The following is a 15,281-nucleotide window of genomic DNA, read 5'->3' as shown; positions in this document are numbered from 1 at the left end:
AACAATCGCCAAAGTCAGGTGCCAAACTTGCTCAGCCACCCCGACTTTTAGCAATATTCCAGAGGGAGACACCAGAAATGGCCTTCACACACTGAAGCATTGTTAGGAATTGACCCCCAATCTAATAGGCAAGGTATGCTGGGTCTGCCTTTGAGAAGTGATGTCAAAAACAAAAAGAAACACAATTTGTAATTTGATATTTTATTCATACATGATAACAACATGCTAGAAACAAACAATAAGTCCACAGACAAGACTCACCCAGTAGAGCTGAGAAGATAGACTTAAGTAATACTGATAATGTTTAACATAATATTAGTCTCAAGAAACATCACCTTTTGCCAGCATGCAATAATTCTTTGTACTAGGAAACACTTTTCTCAGAAAGACACTCTTTAGGCATGATTTCTTAAAGTGGACACATAATGGGAACAGTATGCTCTCTCTGTTTCAGTTGAATTGATTTTAGAATTGATTTCTGCAGTATGAATTATGCATAATTCATGAATGGCAATGGAAAATCTATTTTCAGCTGAGATCTTAATAGATCAGGTTTAGAGTGACATCATTGAAAATCTGCGTATCAGCAGAAAACTGTCCCCCCTGATATTTGCAAGTGTTTTGAACAGTATTCCAAAGTTTAACAGAACAGTTCTTTTGCCATGTTTGAGGAGGAATATTGAAAAGCGTAAATCACATATAACTTGAAACAGTATCCTTGCTTATTCAGTTTTGTTTATTAATATTTCATCTGAAACTTGGAACCTTAACATTGAGAAACTCTTGTTTTAGACCTCTTCCACGTAGCTGAATCCTGCAAGCATGGTTATGGTGCTACCAAACCAAAGGTATTAATCTGAGCAATCAGCAGATCCTGGCACAGCTAAGAGACACAACTCTGTCTGGTGCCTTCAACCACCTGGCTACCAACATTTGACAATCAAGACTTAACAGCAACTTAACAATTTTACTGAATTTAATTTAAGGCTTTATGGTACTGATGCATGATAACATACATGAATAGCTCTTCTTGACAGAGTTCACACAACCTTGTGTTATAAAGATTATACACATCCCGCCATAATCATGAAAATACATAAATGTTTTCACTAAGGTTAACAATGTTTACATTTTCGTGGTCTTGTTTTTCTTCTCCTCGACTCATTAATATGGTAAGCTTGGACAAGAATTGTAAACAAAGTGGAAAGTGAGAAGAGTAAAATGTCACGATCACAGGAACTGTCAACCAAGTAAACCACTAACACATCTCTTCCACAAGTTAATGCTATAAATAATTCTTTGATTTGTCAATGTAAACACCTGAGAACAATCGCTGAGGTGGAATCAACCCTAAGACTAATCCAAGTGAGCTAACACCCTCGTCTCTGAGCTATCAGTCTCTGTTATCTCCCTTGTTCAGTCATGTTTGAATCCCATTGATTGCAACCAACATAATATTGAGTAATGTGATGACCTTAAATTAACCCAGACTCAGTTATCTCCCTTGTTTAAAAGTCATGTTTGAATCCCATTCTCCCCAACCTGATATATGATATTGAGTAATGTTCTTATGTCAAATTAATCCATATTGAGTTATCTCCCTTACTAGAGTCCATTTAGAACCCCATTTATTGTGAACACCATAAGATTGAGGAGATCAAACTGTCAACATCTGGCACATTCCTTAATTTTTATTTGCATCCAGTTTATGAAATTGTGAGTCCTATCACCTTACAGCGGGTACAAAACTATTAGATTGGGATTTTCACAGAGAAAGAATGACTATGTATGTGTGGGTCTACATGTATTATTTGACACTTTTTGCAAAAAACAAACAAACAAACAGAAAAAAAAGCCAAAATGGAGGAGTAGTTTTCAGTACTGATACACGACATCTGCATAACTGATCAACAATTTTTGGCAAGAACTGCACCATAGCATCCAGGATATGTTTTATCAGTTCTCGATATTTGGCATACCACAGCGGGAGGGTACTCTCAACACGTGCACTTGTAATTGATTGTGTTATGGTATGTTAAAGCATTTCAGTTACAACACATTGTAACAGCTTACTGAGAGAAGAAATCCCGAGAAGTGTTGCCCTGAAGTGGTAAACATCTGAGTATGGATATGGTGCTGGAAACGTAGTAACGTCGGATTCAAGCCACAGGTTTAATGTTCAACAAAAGCCCAGATGTGACTAAAACCCACAATAGTGAAAACCCCATAATATCTATCAAACCACAGTTTATCACCAGATGAAGTAACTACTTCAAACATGACCAAGGGAAGTAACTCTATCAGACAATTGCAGCCTGTTTCTTTAAGTCATCGAATTAATGCATTTCAGTAGATTTTGTCTAAATGTCAGTGAATATTTTATTCTACCTGAGGTCAAAGTGAGTTCTGCTCTCTTGTAAAAGGAGACAAGTTTTACTTCCACCAATTGCAGTCCTTTCTTGGTTGAGTAACAATCACAGATTGAAGCACACAACAATCTACCAAGCAAACTACATCAAAATAAATACTTCATACATGATATATACAATATTAAACACACATATGCTGACTGGAGATTCACAAATGCCTCCATTATATTCATATTGGTAACAATTTCTGCTGTCAACAAACTTCTGACAGGGAGGTAACTCCTGCAGCTTTTTAAACAGGGGAGACAACTCTATCACACTAGCCTGAAAGAATGCAAAGAAGGATTGGTAATGGACAGTTATATATCTAAGTAATCATTGACAATTAATTTTTTGTGAGTCTTTTGAATTTTTCAAAATTGACAAACGTCATTGAATACAAAAACTGGAAGAGAAACTTTTAAAGAATAATAAGCAAATATTTTAGTCTATGCTTTTGATATCACTGCATATATTGCAAACTTTAGACAGTTTTCAAAGTTTGTTAACCAGCAGTTAAAACCATGAGTTACAACATATACGGTAAGTTTAAATGAATCCAAAATCACAGATCTGTACGTGGTGTAAATATTTGAATTAGAAGTCATGTTTACACATTTTGAAATTACTACTAGCACCAATACCTATAGATGAATGAGCACAACAGGATAGGAAATATATAGTTGGAAACTATCCAATAAGTAGGGTTTCATCAAGGTCTCTGGTTTTTGAGATCTGATTACTGATCACGTCAACAGTTAGCATTTGCCATGTTTGATTTGCTGAAGTGACTTTCACGTCGCTTTATTTGTTGATCTTGAGTATATGACCCATTTTTATAATAAGTATAAGTACCAATGAAATAGTTTAATCAACCATCTGTCTTGGGCATCACATATGAACATAATGTTTTGTACTAATGCTCAATGCTTAAGTCAACAGTGCATGTTAGAAGACATGAATGAACATAATTTTTTGTAATATTTAATCCTTCAAACTATAACTGTCCAAAAACATTTAATGGTACATACTTATTAAACAAACATCAATACAGGGTATTGAAATACACTGTCATTGCAGTTCTCACAAAACTTTGTAATATTTGGTAACTTTTGTTGTTTATCAAATATTCATCAATGTACAAAATAAAACATCTTTGTTGAGTTCTGAATCCAAGACCATAATATTTTGTCATATATTCATTAAATAATTATTTCAACTTGAACAAAGCTTAATCTAAAAGCCACCTTAGCTGTGAGCGCGTGAGGGAGTAGGTATGATTTTACGCTGCTTTAAGCAATTTTCAAGAAATATCACAGCAGAGGGGACACAAGAAATGGGCTTTACGTGTTGCATAAATGATGGGAACTGAACCTGAACAAACACTTTAACCACTGGGATAACCTAGTAGCTGTATATGCTATGATTGAACTACTGGTCTGTACACAACAATCCACAACCTAAGTCATCATAACTCAACATTACATTATGATAATAATAATATATATAATTCTTGATACTTTTTATACACAAAGAATTTATCTGACTCTTTATCATGATGGTTCAGTATTGCACTACCAGAAATAGGCTTCATACATTGTACCCCTGTGGGGAATCAAACCCAGGTCATCGGATGACAACCAAACGCTTTAACCACTCAGCTTCCCGACTTGCCCTGATAAAGAGTGAGATTAGTTTTACTTTTAGACTTTTAGCGATGTTCTAGCAAAAACTCAAATGGTCAACATCAGAAATGGGCTTCACACATTGTACCCATGTGGGGAATCAAACCCAGGTCTTTGGCGCGACAGGCAAACACTTTCACCAGATATCCTACCCCACCACCCAAGACGAAGAATTACAGGACTGATGGTCATGAAGGTTTTCTGACACTATAGTTTTAAGCATCGAACAATCTAATGAAACTTATGTTTACATCTAATGCCCACGACACATCACCACAAACATGACTACAATATTCCATACCTGTAATATGTAGGACTTCATATGAGCAATCAGAACATTGTAACAAAATAAACCAAATTTATGATGAATTTGTGTAAATCACAACATGAGAATGTATATGTACACATGACATATCCGTACGCATCTACTCCAGTGTCAGGGTGAAATCATGCTATGGATCCTGCTAACCCCTAACTACATCGTCTTCTACAGCTATGAGCCCGCCACAATCCCTTGAACATCAGGCTAATCTGACATGATACCGAAATACTGCCGCCTGACGCAAGTCCTAGAAACACAAGCCTTTGATAAGGAATACTGGCAATGGGAACAGACGTACCTCTGTTGTAATAATATAGACTCAGGATAATCAAAGTATGGCATTAGTTTTATGGAAAAGAGTTCAAAAACACTTAGCTAGGTTACAGTAGTACTCCAATCGGCATGAAATGGCGTGTGTCTCTGGGAGCAGTACATCCTTTCATGGTCTAACTAGTCACCACCAGAGTTGATATGTGACTGTGAAATCTCTCTTGTGTCCTGATTCAGAATATGACTAAGGTGTCTTTCTCACAACCCTAGCAACCATCTGATTTAAGATATGATAAAGACATCCCTCTGGTAACCCTGACAACCACCAGAGTTGGAATGTGACTGAAGCAGCTTAGTTGTATCCATGGCAACCACCATATCCAGAATGTGACAGGAACATCCTTCTAGTAACCCTGGCAACCAGGATTGAGGACCAACGTGGCCGGGTGGTGCAGGCGGCTAAGAGTGCAAACTCTGCACTATACCTGTCCACTATCCTCAACCATGTTCACTATCCTTGTCCGCATCTACTTTCCAAGACAGTGTCCACTAGCTGTCCTCATCCTGACTGTACTAAACTGTCTCAACTATACTTATCCATGGCCGATATCCTAGATTATCTCCACTATCCAAAATAGTGCCTGCTATCCAAATTCTTGTCCGTATCCTCTATCTTTGTCTTTATCCACAATTAAAGACAATATCTACTTTCCAAGGCAGTGACCATTATTTTGGACCGTCCCTTCTTGAATCCACGAATAAATTAGATCAGTAGAACCTCAGTAAGCGAGTGAGTTTTGTTTGATGCCATTTCAGTACAAAGAGTGCATGAAGGAATGAATAGGTTGTATTATATTGTATTGAGATACAATCACACTAAGCAAGGATCTCATCATTAGTGTTATCAACTTGGAGAGATCAAATCAAATATACCATATCATCATGGAGATATCATGTCACCATGGAGAGATCATAATTAGCATATATATATTACCTTATATATATATAAGTTCATCTTGATATCATATCACCTGAGATTTATCATACTGTCATGGAGTTACCACATGACAAAGAGAGAAGGGCTGCAATGATTCACCCAGAATTTGATTCAATATGGACCCTTGATTAGAAAATTTTCCAGTAAATTCATCTATGAAGTAGAAACATCAGATTTCATTTAACTCTCAGAGTTGTCTTTTTCAGCCTGAAATCTATCGTCAACTTAGTGATGTCTACTAACAACAATTCTCATTGGATAATAAGCCTGGCGTCAACGAATCAAGTTTCACCTTATTTTAGCACTCGAAACAGTTCATGTTGGTGTCAAAAGCACTTTCTGGCTGTGTGGAAATAATTTGAACAGGTACTTACATATTATCTAAATAGTGATATTGGTTATGAAAAATAGAAACTAAGGTGTCAGATTCAATTTTCAATGAAACAAACTGAATTGTTGCAGCTCTGCTATACAAATAATGGCCATTTGTGTTATCGCCTTTAAAGATATATCACATCATCACATATATATTGTGTAATGATTGGGATATCAGGTCAGTGTAGAAAGCCCATTTGATTTCAGAAATAATGACTTCATTGAAAGATAATATTACCATTTAGGGATAGCATTGTTACTGTAACCAAGATAAATCCTATCACATTTCAAAATCTTGTGAGATACCATATCAAGAACATATCATCATAAGAGATCATAATCGTCATGGATACATCATAAGACGTGGAGGTATTTAGGCTCAGTGTTGTGATCTAAAATTCCAACCCGCAACACAATCGCCATTGGCAGCAGCTACCTTGCTGTTATTACCAAATAGCTGTTTAAACGATACAAAAGTCATCTTGTATGTTTCAAATTTCAAATAAACACAACATTCAGCCAATGCTACATATTACAACCACTTCATCTACTTAAAAAAAAAATCCTGCTAGAATTTGCTTCTGAATTGAAAGGGCTTGCATAAGCAGTTCCCAAAAAGTGATGAATCAGCAAAAAATCTAAAAGAGGTACGATGACGTACTGGCCTTTGACACAGAGCCGCTACACTGAAATTTCCTTTCAAGCAATCTGATCATGGAAAATATCAACACAATGTCAATCACAGAAAAGTATTTACAATATTCTGTGTATATGTAAATAGAATTTCATAATATTATTTGAACTGTTCATTTCTGATGGTAAATAATCTGTATGTTTGGATATAACTAGTGTTGTAATCATGCGTGCGGGGTGGTGCTTTGGATTGGGAAGATGGGCGCTAAAGGAAAGGACATGTTGATACGAGTAGCACAATAAGGCATATCTTCTCCATGACTGCAGGTGGAGCCACGGGCAAGGTTGATCATTGCCATGATAAATCCAATTATGGCAACCAATATCCCGAATGTTGCCACCAAGATGGGTCCGATGTTTGCCCTTGAGAACATGGCTTCCTGTCGCAGTCGCATGACGCTTAGGGCGGGGATGATGTAGGCCAGGGGAGCTGCTGCAAGTACCCCCTGAAACAAATAGAAAGAGCAGAGGTTTCATTCCCGGGTGGGTTGGTTGGTTGGTTGCCCTGAATGAATAATAGTTATCCCCTTTTGCACACCACAATAGAATTGCCTCCCTTTTAGGGCTGGGACAGGTAAACCAGATACTTGGGATGGGTGGGTAATGAGCTGAACCCAGGTACCCATCTCAATACCAAGACCGAATAGATTAAGCAATGTAATGTTTTATTCTTTCACGATTAAAAGATTGTACTGTCTTTGAAGATTTGTGCCATCGCCTATGTTGAATATAATACATGGTTAAAATTTTTATTAACGTCAAAATTGTAGCCTCCAAGCTGAAAAATATATGCTATTTCTTACAAATTTGATGACAGAAAGTAACATAAATGGTATCTGGGTACCCAGGTAGAAAATGTGAACACGTCCCAATCCTTCTCCATTTCCACATTACCATAGTTACCTCCCTTTCTATATTGCCATAGAGTTACCTCCCTTCCTATTTGCTGTATCAAGAAACTTTGTGTTTGTTGTTAAGAACTGCTGATACTGTAACCATCAAAATAAGCTTTCCAAGTGCTACTGATTCACCGACCACCTAGCTGACTTAGTTGGTTGTCTCTTACAACCGATACACAAAATTCTTCTTAATAACCTTCAAAATGCAACAATATGCAAAGTAACCAGACAGTGACTGAACAGGTTTGGTTTAGCACCATTCCAGCCGTATGACAGCTGGGGACATCAGAAATGGGCATCAAACATTGTACCCACATGGAGAACCACACCCCACAGTATTGCACCATACCAACTGCACCTATTTTATAGATTTTGGTATAGCTCGTATATTTTCTGTACTATCAGGACTTAACAGGACTCATAAACTTATGAACCTCAGTGTCTCCATTTAGCAACTCAATGCTAAATGTCCCTAACGTTGACAATGCTCCCCTTACTAAGAAAGGTTAACTACGCACGTTCCGGACACGTTTCAACCACTCGGCTACCCCACAGCACTAGTAAAAAGACATGTCATCATATGTCTTCTTGACGTTTTCACAAAGTTATTACTGTAATGTTAAGTTTTACCATTATCTACTTTTCCATTAATATGCTAACAAGATCTCAATGAAAAGGAGACGACATTGGCTCACAATCAACCTTTTATAATTGTTAGGCTGTGTCTAGACTACTTACATTGAGCTCAAGAACAATTCCGAGGCAATCTGTTGCCATGGAGACAGCACCTGTGAGGAACACGATGATGACAGTGATGGTGATGTGTCTCCACAGCGGTGTGGGTGGGTTGGCCGGGAAGACAGCATTCTCTACAACCTGCCAGCACAGACACAGAGTAAATGAAAGAGTGATCAACACAGCAGTAATAGTTTGTTTGATGGTTAAGACCGTACTCAGCAATATTGGAGCTTCATGGTGGTGTTCATTATATATTTGAGCCTTGACATGGCAATCCTCACAGTGGTCAGTATCAATGAGCATCGATCTTCGCAACTGGGACACAATGACATCTGTCAACCAAGACAGAGAGCTGTACAACCCAATGCTTTTAGTTGCCTCTTACGACAAGTATGGGTCCCTGAAGATCAATTCCAACTCGGATCTTCACAGATAGAGCATGTGACTTATGGGTTAATGAGTAAGTTGTTTGGGGTATGATTTACCCGTAAGACAGATACAAAATCAAGGCGAGTGAGTGAGTTTGGTTTCATGCAGCTTTAAACAATATGCCACCAATATTACAGCTCATATTACTCAAGAAATGGGCTCCACACATTGTACCCATGAGGGAACTGAACCCGAGTCCTTGTGAAGAGCATTAACCATTAGGCTATCCATTGCTGCTACACTGTTTGGAATGTAATGTGGTGAGAAGACATCGTCATTGTAGAGAATATGCAAACATTTGATAAATCACCCCAAGACATTTGATAACTCTGCCATGCTATGGCAGTCAACGCTTCGATATGATGAATGATAACATATTCCCTACCTCTCTGGTGACAAAGCACTCCACTGGGTAGGTAAGCATGATGGTGACGGCAAAGGCGATTCTCACGATGTTCATCAGGATATCATCGTGACAGTAGTTCTCCAGCAGGTCACCTGGAACAGTTCATCACAAACACTCAGAGACATTTTACTCTACTTTTAGCAATATTTTTAGTCTGTCATACTGACCCAAATCTCTTCTTATGGAGGAAACTCCTGTCATATCTTCTGGCGCAACGTCTTGTCTTGCTCCTGTCATATCGTCCTATGTAAACCTCTTGTCTTGTTCCTGTCACATCATCTTACGTAACCTCTTGTGCTGCTCCTGTCATATCTTCCTACATAACCTCTCATATTGCTCTTGTCATATCTTCTTCGTAACCTTGTCTTGCTCCCGTCATATCTTCCTACGTAAACCTACGTGGGTGGCGGGTGGGGGTAGAGGTGTCATTGATCTGCAATGACTTCAGTTCTGTCTAGACAAAACCTTTGCACATCGTGCTTGGGTAGAGGTTTTAGTTTTCCTGAAGCATATGGAAATTACTGAAGCTTTGCCAATGATCACTTTTGAAACAATGTCGCTGATTGGACAACTAAATCTGATTACAACCAATCACAAATCCAGATCACCATGAAAGGGTCGTATTAGAACAATGGTTACGTAGGGAGAAATGAAAGGAGTAACCTCTGTGGGTAGAGACAGTACTGATCCTGACACAAATATATCCAAGAAAGCCCATGCCAGTCTAGAGTATGTGGCAAGCTTAGATTTCCACGGTTTCAGGGTGTCTGAAAATGTTTCTGGGCTGTTTGTACTATACATTATGAACATATTTCTTATGAATACGGGAGGTTTTTTGGGGGTAAAATATGTTCATTTCAGAGAATAAATGTTTGTCTAAAATATTGCCATGCAAAGAAATCTTTTCAGTATCGTAAAAAACATATGAGTGAATGAGTTTCATTTTATGTTACGTTCATAGCAATCATATCAGGGCAGGGAACACCAGAAATGGTCTTCATGAACTGCACTCATGTAGGGAATCAAACTGAGGTCTTCAGTATGACAAGCAAACACTTTAACCACTAGGCTACTCCACTAGACACACACAAACATGAATATGAAGAACTGACCTTGCGTCAACCCAGTGAAGGACAGATATCCCACAATTCCTAGTACGAGGCACATGAACATGGCAAAGATCACACTGAAGTGCGTAACAAAGCCCCATCTCTGAGTCGTCGGGTTCTCCAGGGACGAATGAATCAGGAATGTGTTGTGATGACACATGTACGCTGGAACACATCAGATGGCACAGAACACTGTTACATTTTATGTCACATCACACATAAGTGTTTTCTCATATGCTTTAGCCAATCAATGAATCCCACCTAAAAGTGGGTAACATCTTCTTTGTTGCCCACAGGAAATGCCAAACTGTGGGATTGGACTCTTGCCTAACTTTGGTACTCTGTATTATAATGGATAATAAACAGAGGATACTAAATGACCTTCCATGTAATACCATTTTTATTAAACGCTTTCACTCGTCTGATACCAAATCTTTGACGATTTATTTAAAAAAAAAGGTATATCACGGAAGCGAGTTTAGTATTCTGTTTATTACTCACCAACATAAATTGACAGAAACTGCCGCGAAATTCCCTACGGTGTGAGGACTCTCAGCTTTCCGTGAGTCAAGCAATGTCTCGTAAAATTGCGACATCGGCATTAGCATTGTGACGTCACAACTTTGAACCATTTTGACGTCATATGTCAAGCGGTATTACACTAGTGCAATATTGCCGTAAAAATATTACACTGCAGCATCTTTAACGGGCGAGTAATAACACCCATTATGTTGTATACACTGAGAGCATATCCGTGCATCAAGGAGTTCAGTGTTACATTGCAAGCCTTCCACTAGTCAATGCCAATGCATGTGAGAAAAAGTAACATACATCCATTCAGATAAAACATTTCCAAACGAATGGAATAAATTGTCACATTTTCCCTTGATTTCTCTTCATCATCTGTTTCCTCCTTGGCTTCATCATTTGCATTTTATTGATCTCATAAATCCAATATCCCCTACTTTTTCTGAACGGTATAAGTGGCCTTTATATTATTCATAAACCATAGAACGTTATGGACAACAATTTCTGTGACAGTAGGGTTTAGATTCTTACAACATTTTCACTTTCAGCTTGAAAACTGTGTACTAATCTACACTGAAACGTCGCTCTGTGCAATGAACAATGTTATCATTAAAGTCATATGGCTTACGACCGACTCACCAACTTCAAGAATGTCAAAAAATATCTTGGCCTTATCATAATGTAATATATTTATCCCCATGACAAGAAAGATCACAACTTCAACTACATCTATGACTTACCATAGTTCCTCTTATAAGCACCTGGGTGCTTATATTTTCAACGAAGTTCAACATCCACCGTTATTTGAGAACAAGGGCTTATTGGAGGTCTGGCACCTATTCATCTAGCACCAGCTCTATATTTACATGACCCCCCCCTGACTGCAACTTTGATTACATAATATCCATTAATCCTTGCCATGCAGAGGCCAGGAAGTTATGACTAAAGGGGCCATTCCTTAATAAATCTATCTCTGGATCAAGGGAGAATACATTTATCAAAAATGTATCCAATGCTTACTAGAGACCTGGGGCTCCTTTCATGGAGCAACCTGTACTGCGGTTAACTTTAACTCCCACTCTTTAACACTGCGCTAAGGTCACCTCAATTACTTACGATAATCTTAGTGCTTCGTGAAAGGGGCCCCTGGCATATATTTCTTAAACAGCTGCTTTACCCTAGTAATTATGTAAGATACCCAGTGTTTATTATAGGCAGTATGGTAACTCTACTGTTTCAACTGTAGACTAACTGTAATGGACTAACAGTCTACTGACCTACTTTCTACAGTGTAAATGTTAAGCTTATGCATGAATTCTAAACACTTCGATTATAACCATACAATGATCAAATCACACAAATATACAATGCAGTATATGCAGGCTAGTTCAGCTACAGCATTGACAACAAATCACACTGACTCTCATGTACGACAAAAGTTGTAAGACATGTCATTGCAGGACATTCTTGCTGCATAGGCAGCTTAATTCAAGCATGTAGAGTGAGTGAGTGAGTGAACATCGTTTTATGCCACTTTTAGCAATATTCCAGCAACATCATGGCAGGGGACACCAGAAATGAGCTTCACACATTGTACCGATGTGGGGAATCGAACCTGGGTCTTCGACAAAACAAGCAAATACTTTAACCACTAGGCTACCACACCACCCCTCAAGCAGTTAGAACTTGCATTAGTGCAACCTAAAACTGCAAAATGCAACATTATAATTATACCAGCTTACAACCTAGTGCATGTTAAAGACAACTAGTGAAAAAACAAATGTAAAGGAACTGGTAAGCACTGACTACACAGACAGTTCCTGAATGACTTTTGTGACTGTGAAATTTTATGAAGTAGTATACAATTGTCTTTCAAACCTATTGTATTTTGTTATAATGATGTTCTAAATCATTAATGCCTTGATTCATATACTACTGAACAGCAAGTGCAACCTGTTTTTGTCTGGCGCAACAGGGTCATGTCTCTAAGTTGCACCAGCTGCATGAAAGTGTCAGTTCTTTAAATTGAGTCCTCATATACCTACCAGATTATATTTTAAACCTGATTAAGTAGTTTATTGTAACTTTGATACTCATGATATTCTATATACTGACAGTCAAGTATCATTTCAAATTTAAACTGAACAACAGAAACAACCCATTTTTGTCTGGTGTAACAAATTTATTACCCTTGAGATACATGAAATGTGTCAACCTAGTATGACAGCCATTTATATGGATATTCCTCTTGATTTGAATTGGTTTTGATCAACATCAGGGCCCGCTTGCACAGAGCAATCTTAGTTACAATCAATCTTAGGCCCCTACAATCAACTTTATAATCACCAATCATCACTAAGAACAAACTCTTCAACGTTGGAGGTAGAAATCAACATCAGGACGTTATCATATGTTACACACACTAGTTAATGCATGAGGTTGGGTGTTGATTAACACAGCACTGGGCAATATTCCTGCTTTATGGTGGCGGTCTGGAAATAATCAAGTCCGTACCAGACAATCCAGTGATCTGCATCATGAGCATCGATCTACGCAATTGGGAACCGATGACAAGTGTCAACCAAGTCAGCAAGTCTGACCACCCGATCCTGTTAGCTGCCTTATACATGTTACAGTTCTAACCTGAACTTATGGGTCAACCTCATGTAGTGGTCGAAGAGGAGGAAATACGTTTTAGCCAAGTTGCATACAGTATAATCCATTGAGACCAGCCAGTTATCATCAATCTGACGAGGGCTACTGACTCACATTAATGAAAACCATCAGAGACCCAATTACTCTGAAAGTGGGCTCCTAATAAACAGTCTAGACAGGGCAGGGCAGTATGCAATCAGTGAAGGGTCATATGGTGCCATTGAATAACCAACTCACATCATATTTAACTGGGATTATCTAGACATCAGTGGCCTATTCTGCCGCAAATGTCAATGAAATTTCCAAAATTGTAATTAACAATTAATAATTCAGGTAACAAACACACCTAATAAAACATTTTATTGAAGTAATCTATATTTCACATAATGTTGAACAGAAGGATTTGGGCCTTCTCATTCTGCAGCTAATGTCCTCAGAATTTTCAAATTTAAATTAAAAATATAAAAACACATGTTAATAAACAAAACTAATAAATCATTTTCAGGTGTTTTAGAGGTAATCTATATTTTACAGATAAGCGCCAATATACTGGATGATGTTTTTCATTATTCATTTGTATTAATGATTTGAATATACAGCCTCATGATAAAAATAATGTTAATGAAGAGAACTAATAAAGAATTTTATCTCATTTCAGAGGTAACTAATATTTCATTTATAACAGTGCTAATATACAGGATGATGTTTTTATGCTTATTTCAGTATTATTGGTTGGAATGAAGCCTTGTGATCAGAGAATCTGCATTGCTTATCTCTTCCACCGTGTCCATCAGGTGAAGCGATACAGCAATACATTTTTTCAAAAAGATATATCCAATATTTACATACACATAACTGTAGCACCTTTGTGTTATTAAAGAGACCTACATTGTGACTTTGTCGAGGTAACCTATATTTCATTGACAATAGGCCGCTAAATAGGATGAGTTTTTAATACTCAGTTTTATATTACTGCATAATTATTAAATGCAGTCTAACAAAACAAAATAAACAGAGAATGACTATGAAAAAATCTGTATTGCATCTGTGTGATAATAAAACTGGTTTTAATGACTGTGTAACTACACAATACCAGGGAATATATTTCTATACTTACCAAACGCCATAATTCCAATAGCTTGTGTTATATTATAGTTGGCAAACTGCCATGCTCCCTCTGTGGGCTCTCTGGAACACAGGAAAGAGATGTTTCAAACAAAACTAATTATGGAACATCAGCACATGGCATCATGAAATAAATTAAACATTTTCAACGTAAAACAGTTTTGAGTGAGCGAGTGAGTGAGTGAGATTAGTTTTACGCTGCTTTCAACAAATATTTCAGCAACATCATGGCGGGGGCACCAGGAATGAGCTTCACACATTGTAGCCATGTGGGGAATCGAACCCGGGTCTTTGAGGGACACGCGAACACTTTAAACACTTGACTAACCCCATTGCCTCCGTAAAACAGTAACAAAGTCAGCAGTACTGTAAAGTATGCTTTATTCAGGATCACTAAGTGCTAGTTGGTATTTTGTGATATTTAAACAGATATTCTGTTTAAATTTGATACACGAGGTTGCTTGATTTGTTTTTCATATATTAATATATTAATATTAATATTCCAGTGACATGGCAGAGGTCTGTAAATAATCCAAATTGCACCAGACAATCCAGTGATCAGCATCATGATCAGCATCATGATCATCGTTCTATGCAATTGGGATATGATGACATGTGGATCAACCAAGCCAGCAAGCCTGA

General features: G+C 37.7%; 1 protein-coding gene across 1 annotated transcript in view; it reads right to left on the bottom strand.

Moving 5' to 3' along the window:
- Positions 1–199: 199 nt before the first annotated feature.
- LOC137255264 (putative sodium-coupled neutral amino acid transporter 11) overlaps positions 200–15,281 on the bottom strand; it is a 115,961-nt gene continuing 100,879 nt past the window's right edge. The window contains exons 9-13 of the mRNA XM_067792712.1: positions 14,632–14,702; positions 10,335–10,496; positions 9,202–9,314; positions 8,388–8,525; positions 200–7,196 (exon numbers count right to left, since the gene is read on the bottom strand). Coding sequence (XP_067648813.1) covers positions 6,915–7,196; positions 8,388–8,525; positions 9,202–9,314; positions 10,335–10,496; positions 14,632–14,702 — 766 coding nt within the window. The 3' untranslated portion in view covers positions 200–6,914. The remainder of the gene's footprint in view (positions 7,197–8,387; positions 8,526–9,201; positions 9,315–10,334; positions 10,497–14,631; positions 14,703–15,281) is intronic.

Source organism: Haliotis asinina, chromosome 11 (assembly GCF_037392515.1).
Source record: "Haliotis asinina isolate JCU_RB_2024 chromosome 11, JCU_Hal_asi_v2, whole genome shotgun sequence".
NCBI classification, from domain to species: domain Eukaryota; kingdom Metazoa; phylum Mollusca; class Gastropoda; order Lepetellida; family Haliotidae; genus Haliotis; species Haliotis asinina.
Note: the sequence above shows the minus strand (reverse complement) of the source record. Positions and strands in the feature narration are given on the sequence as shown.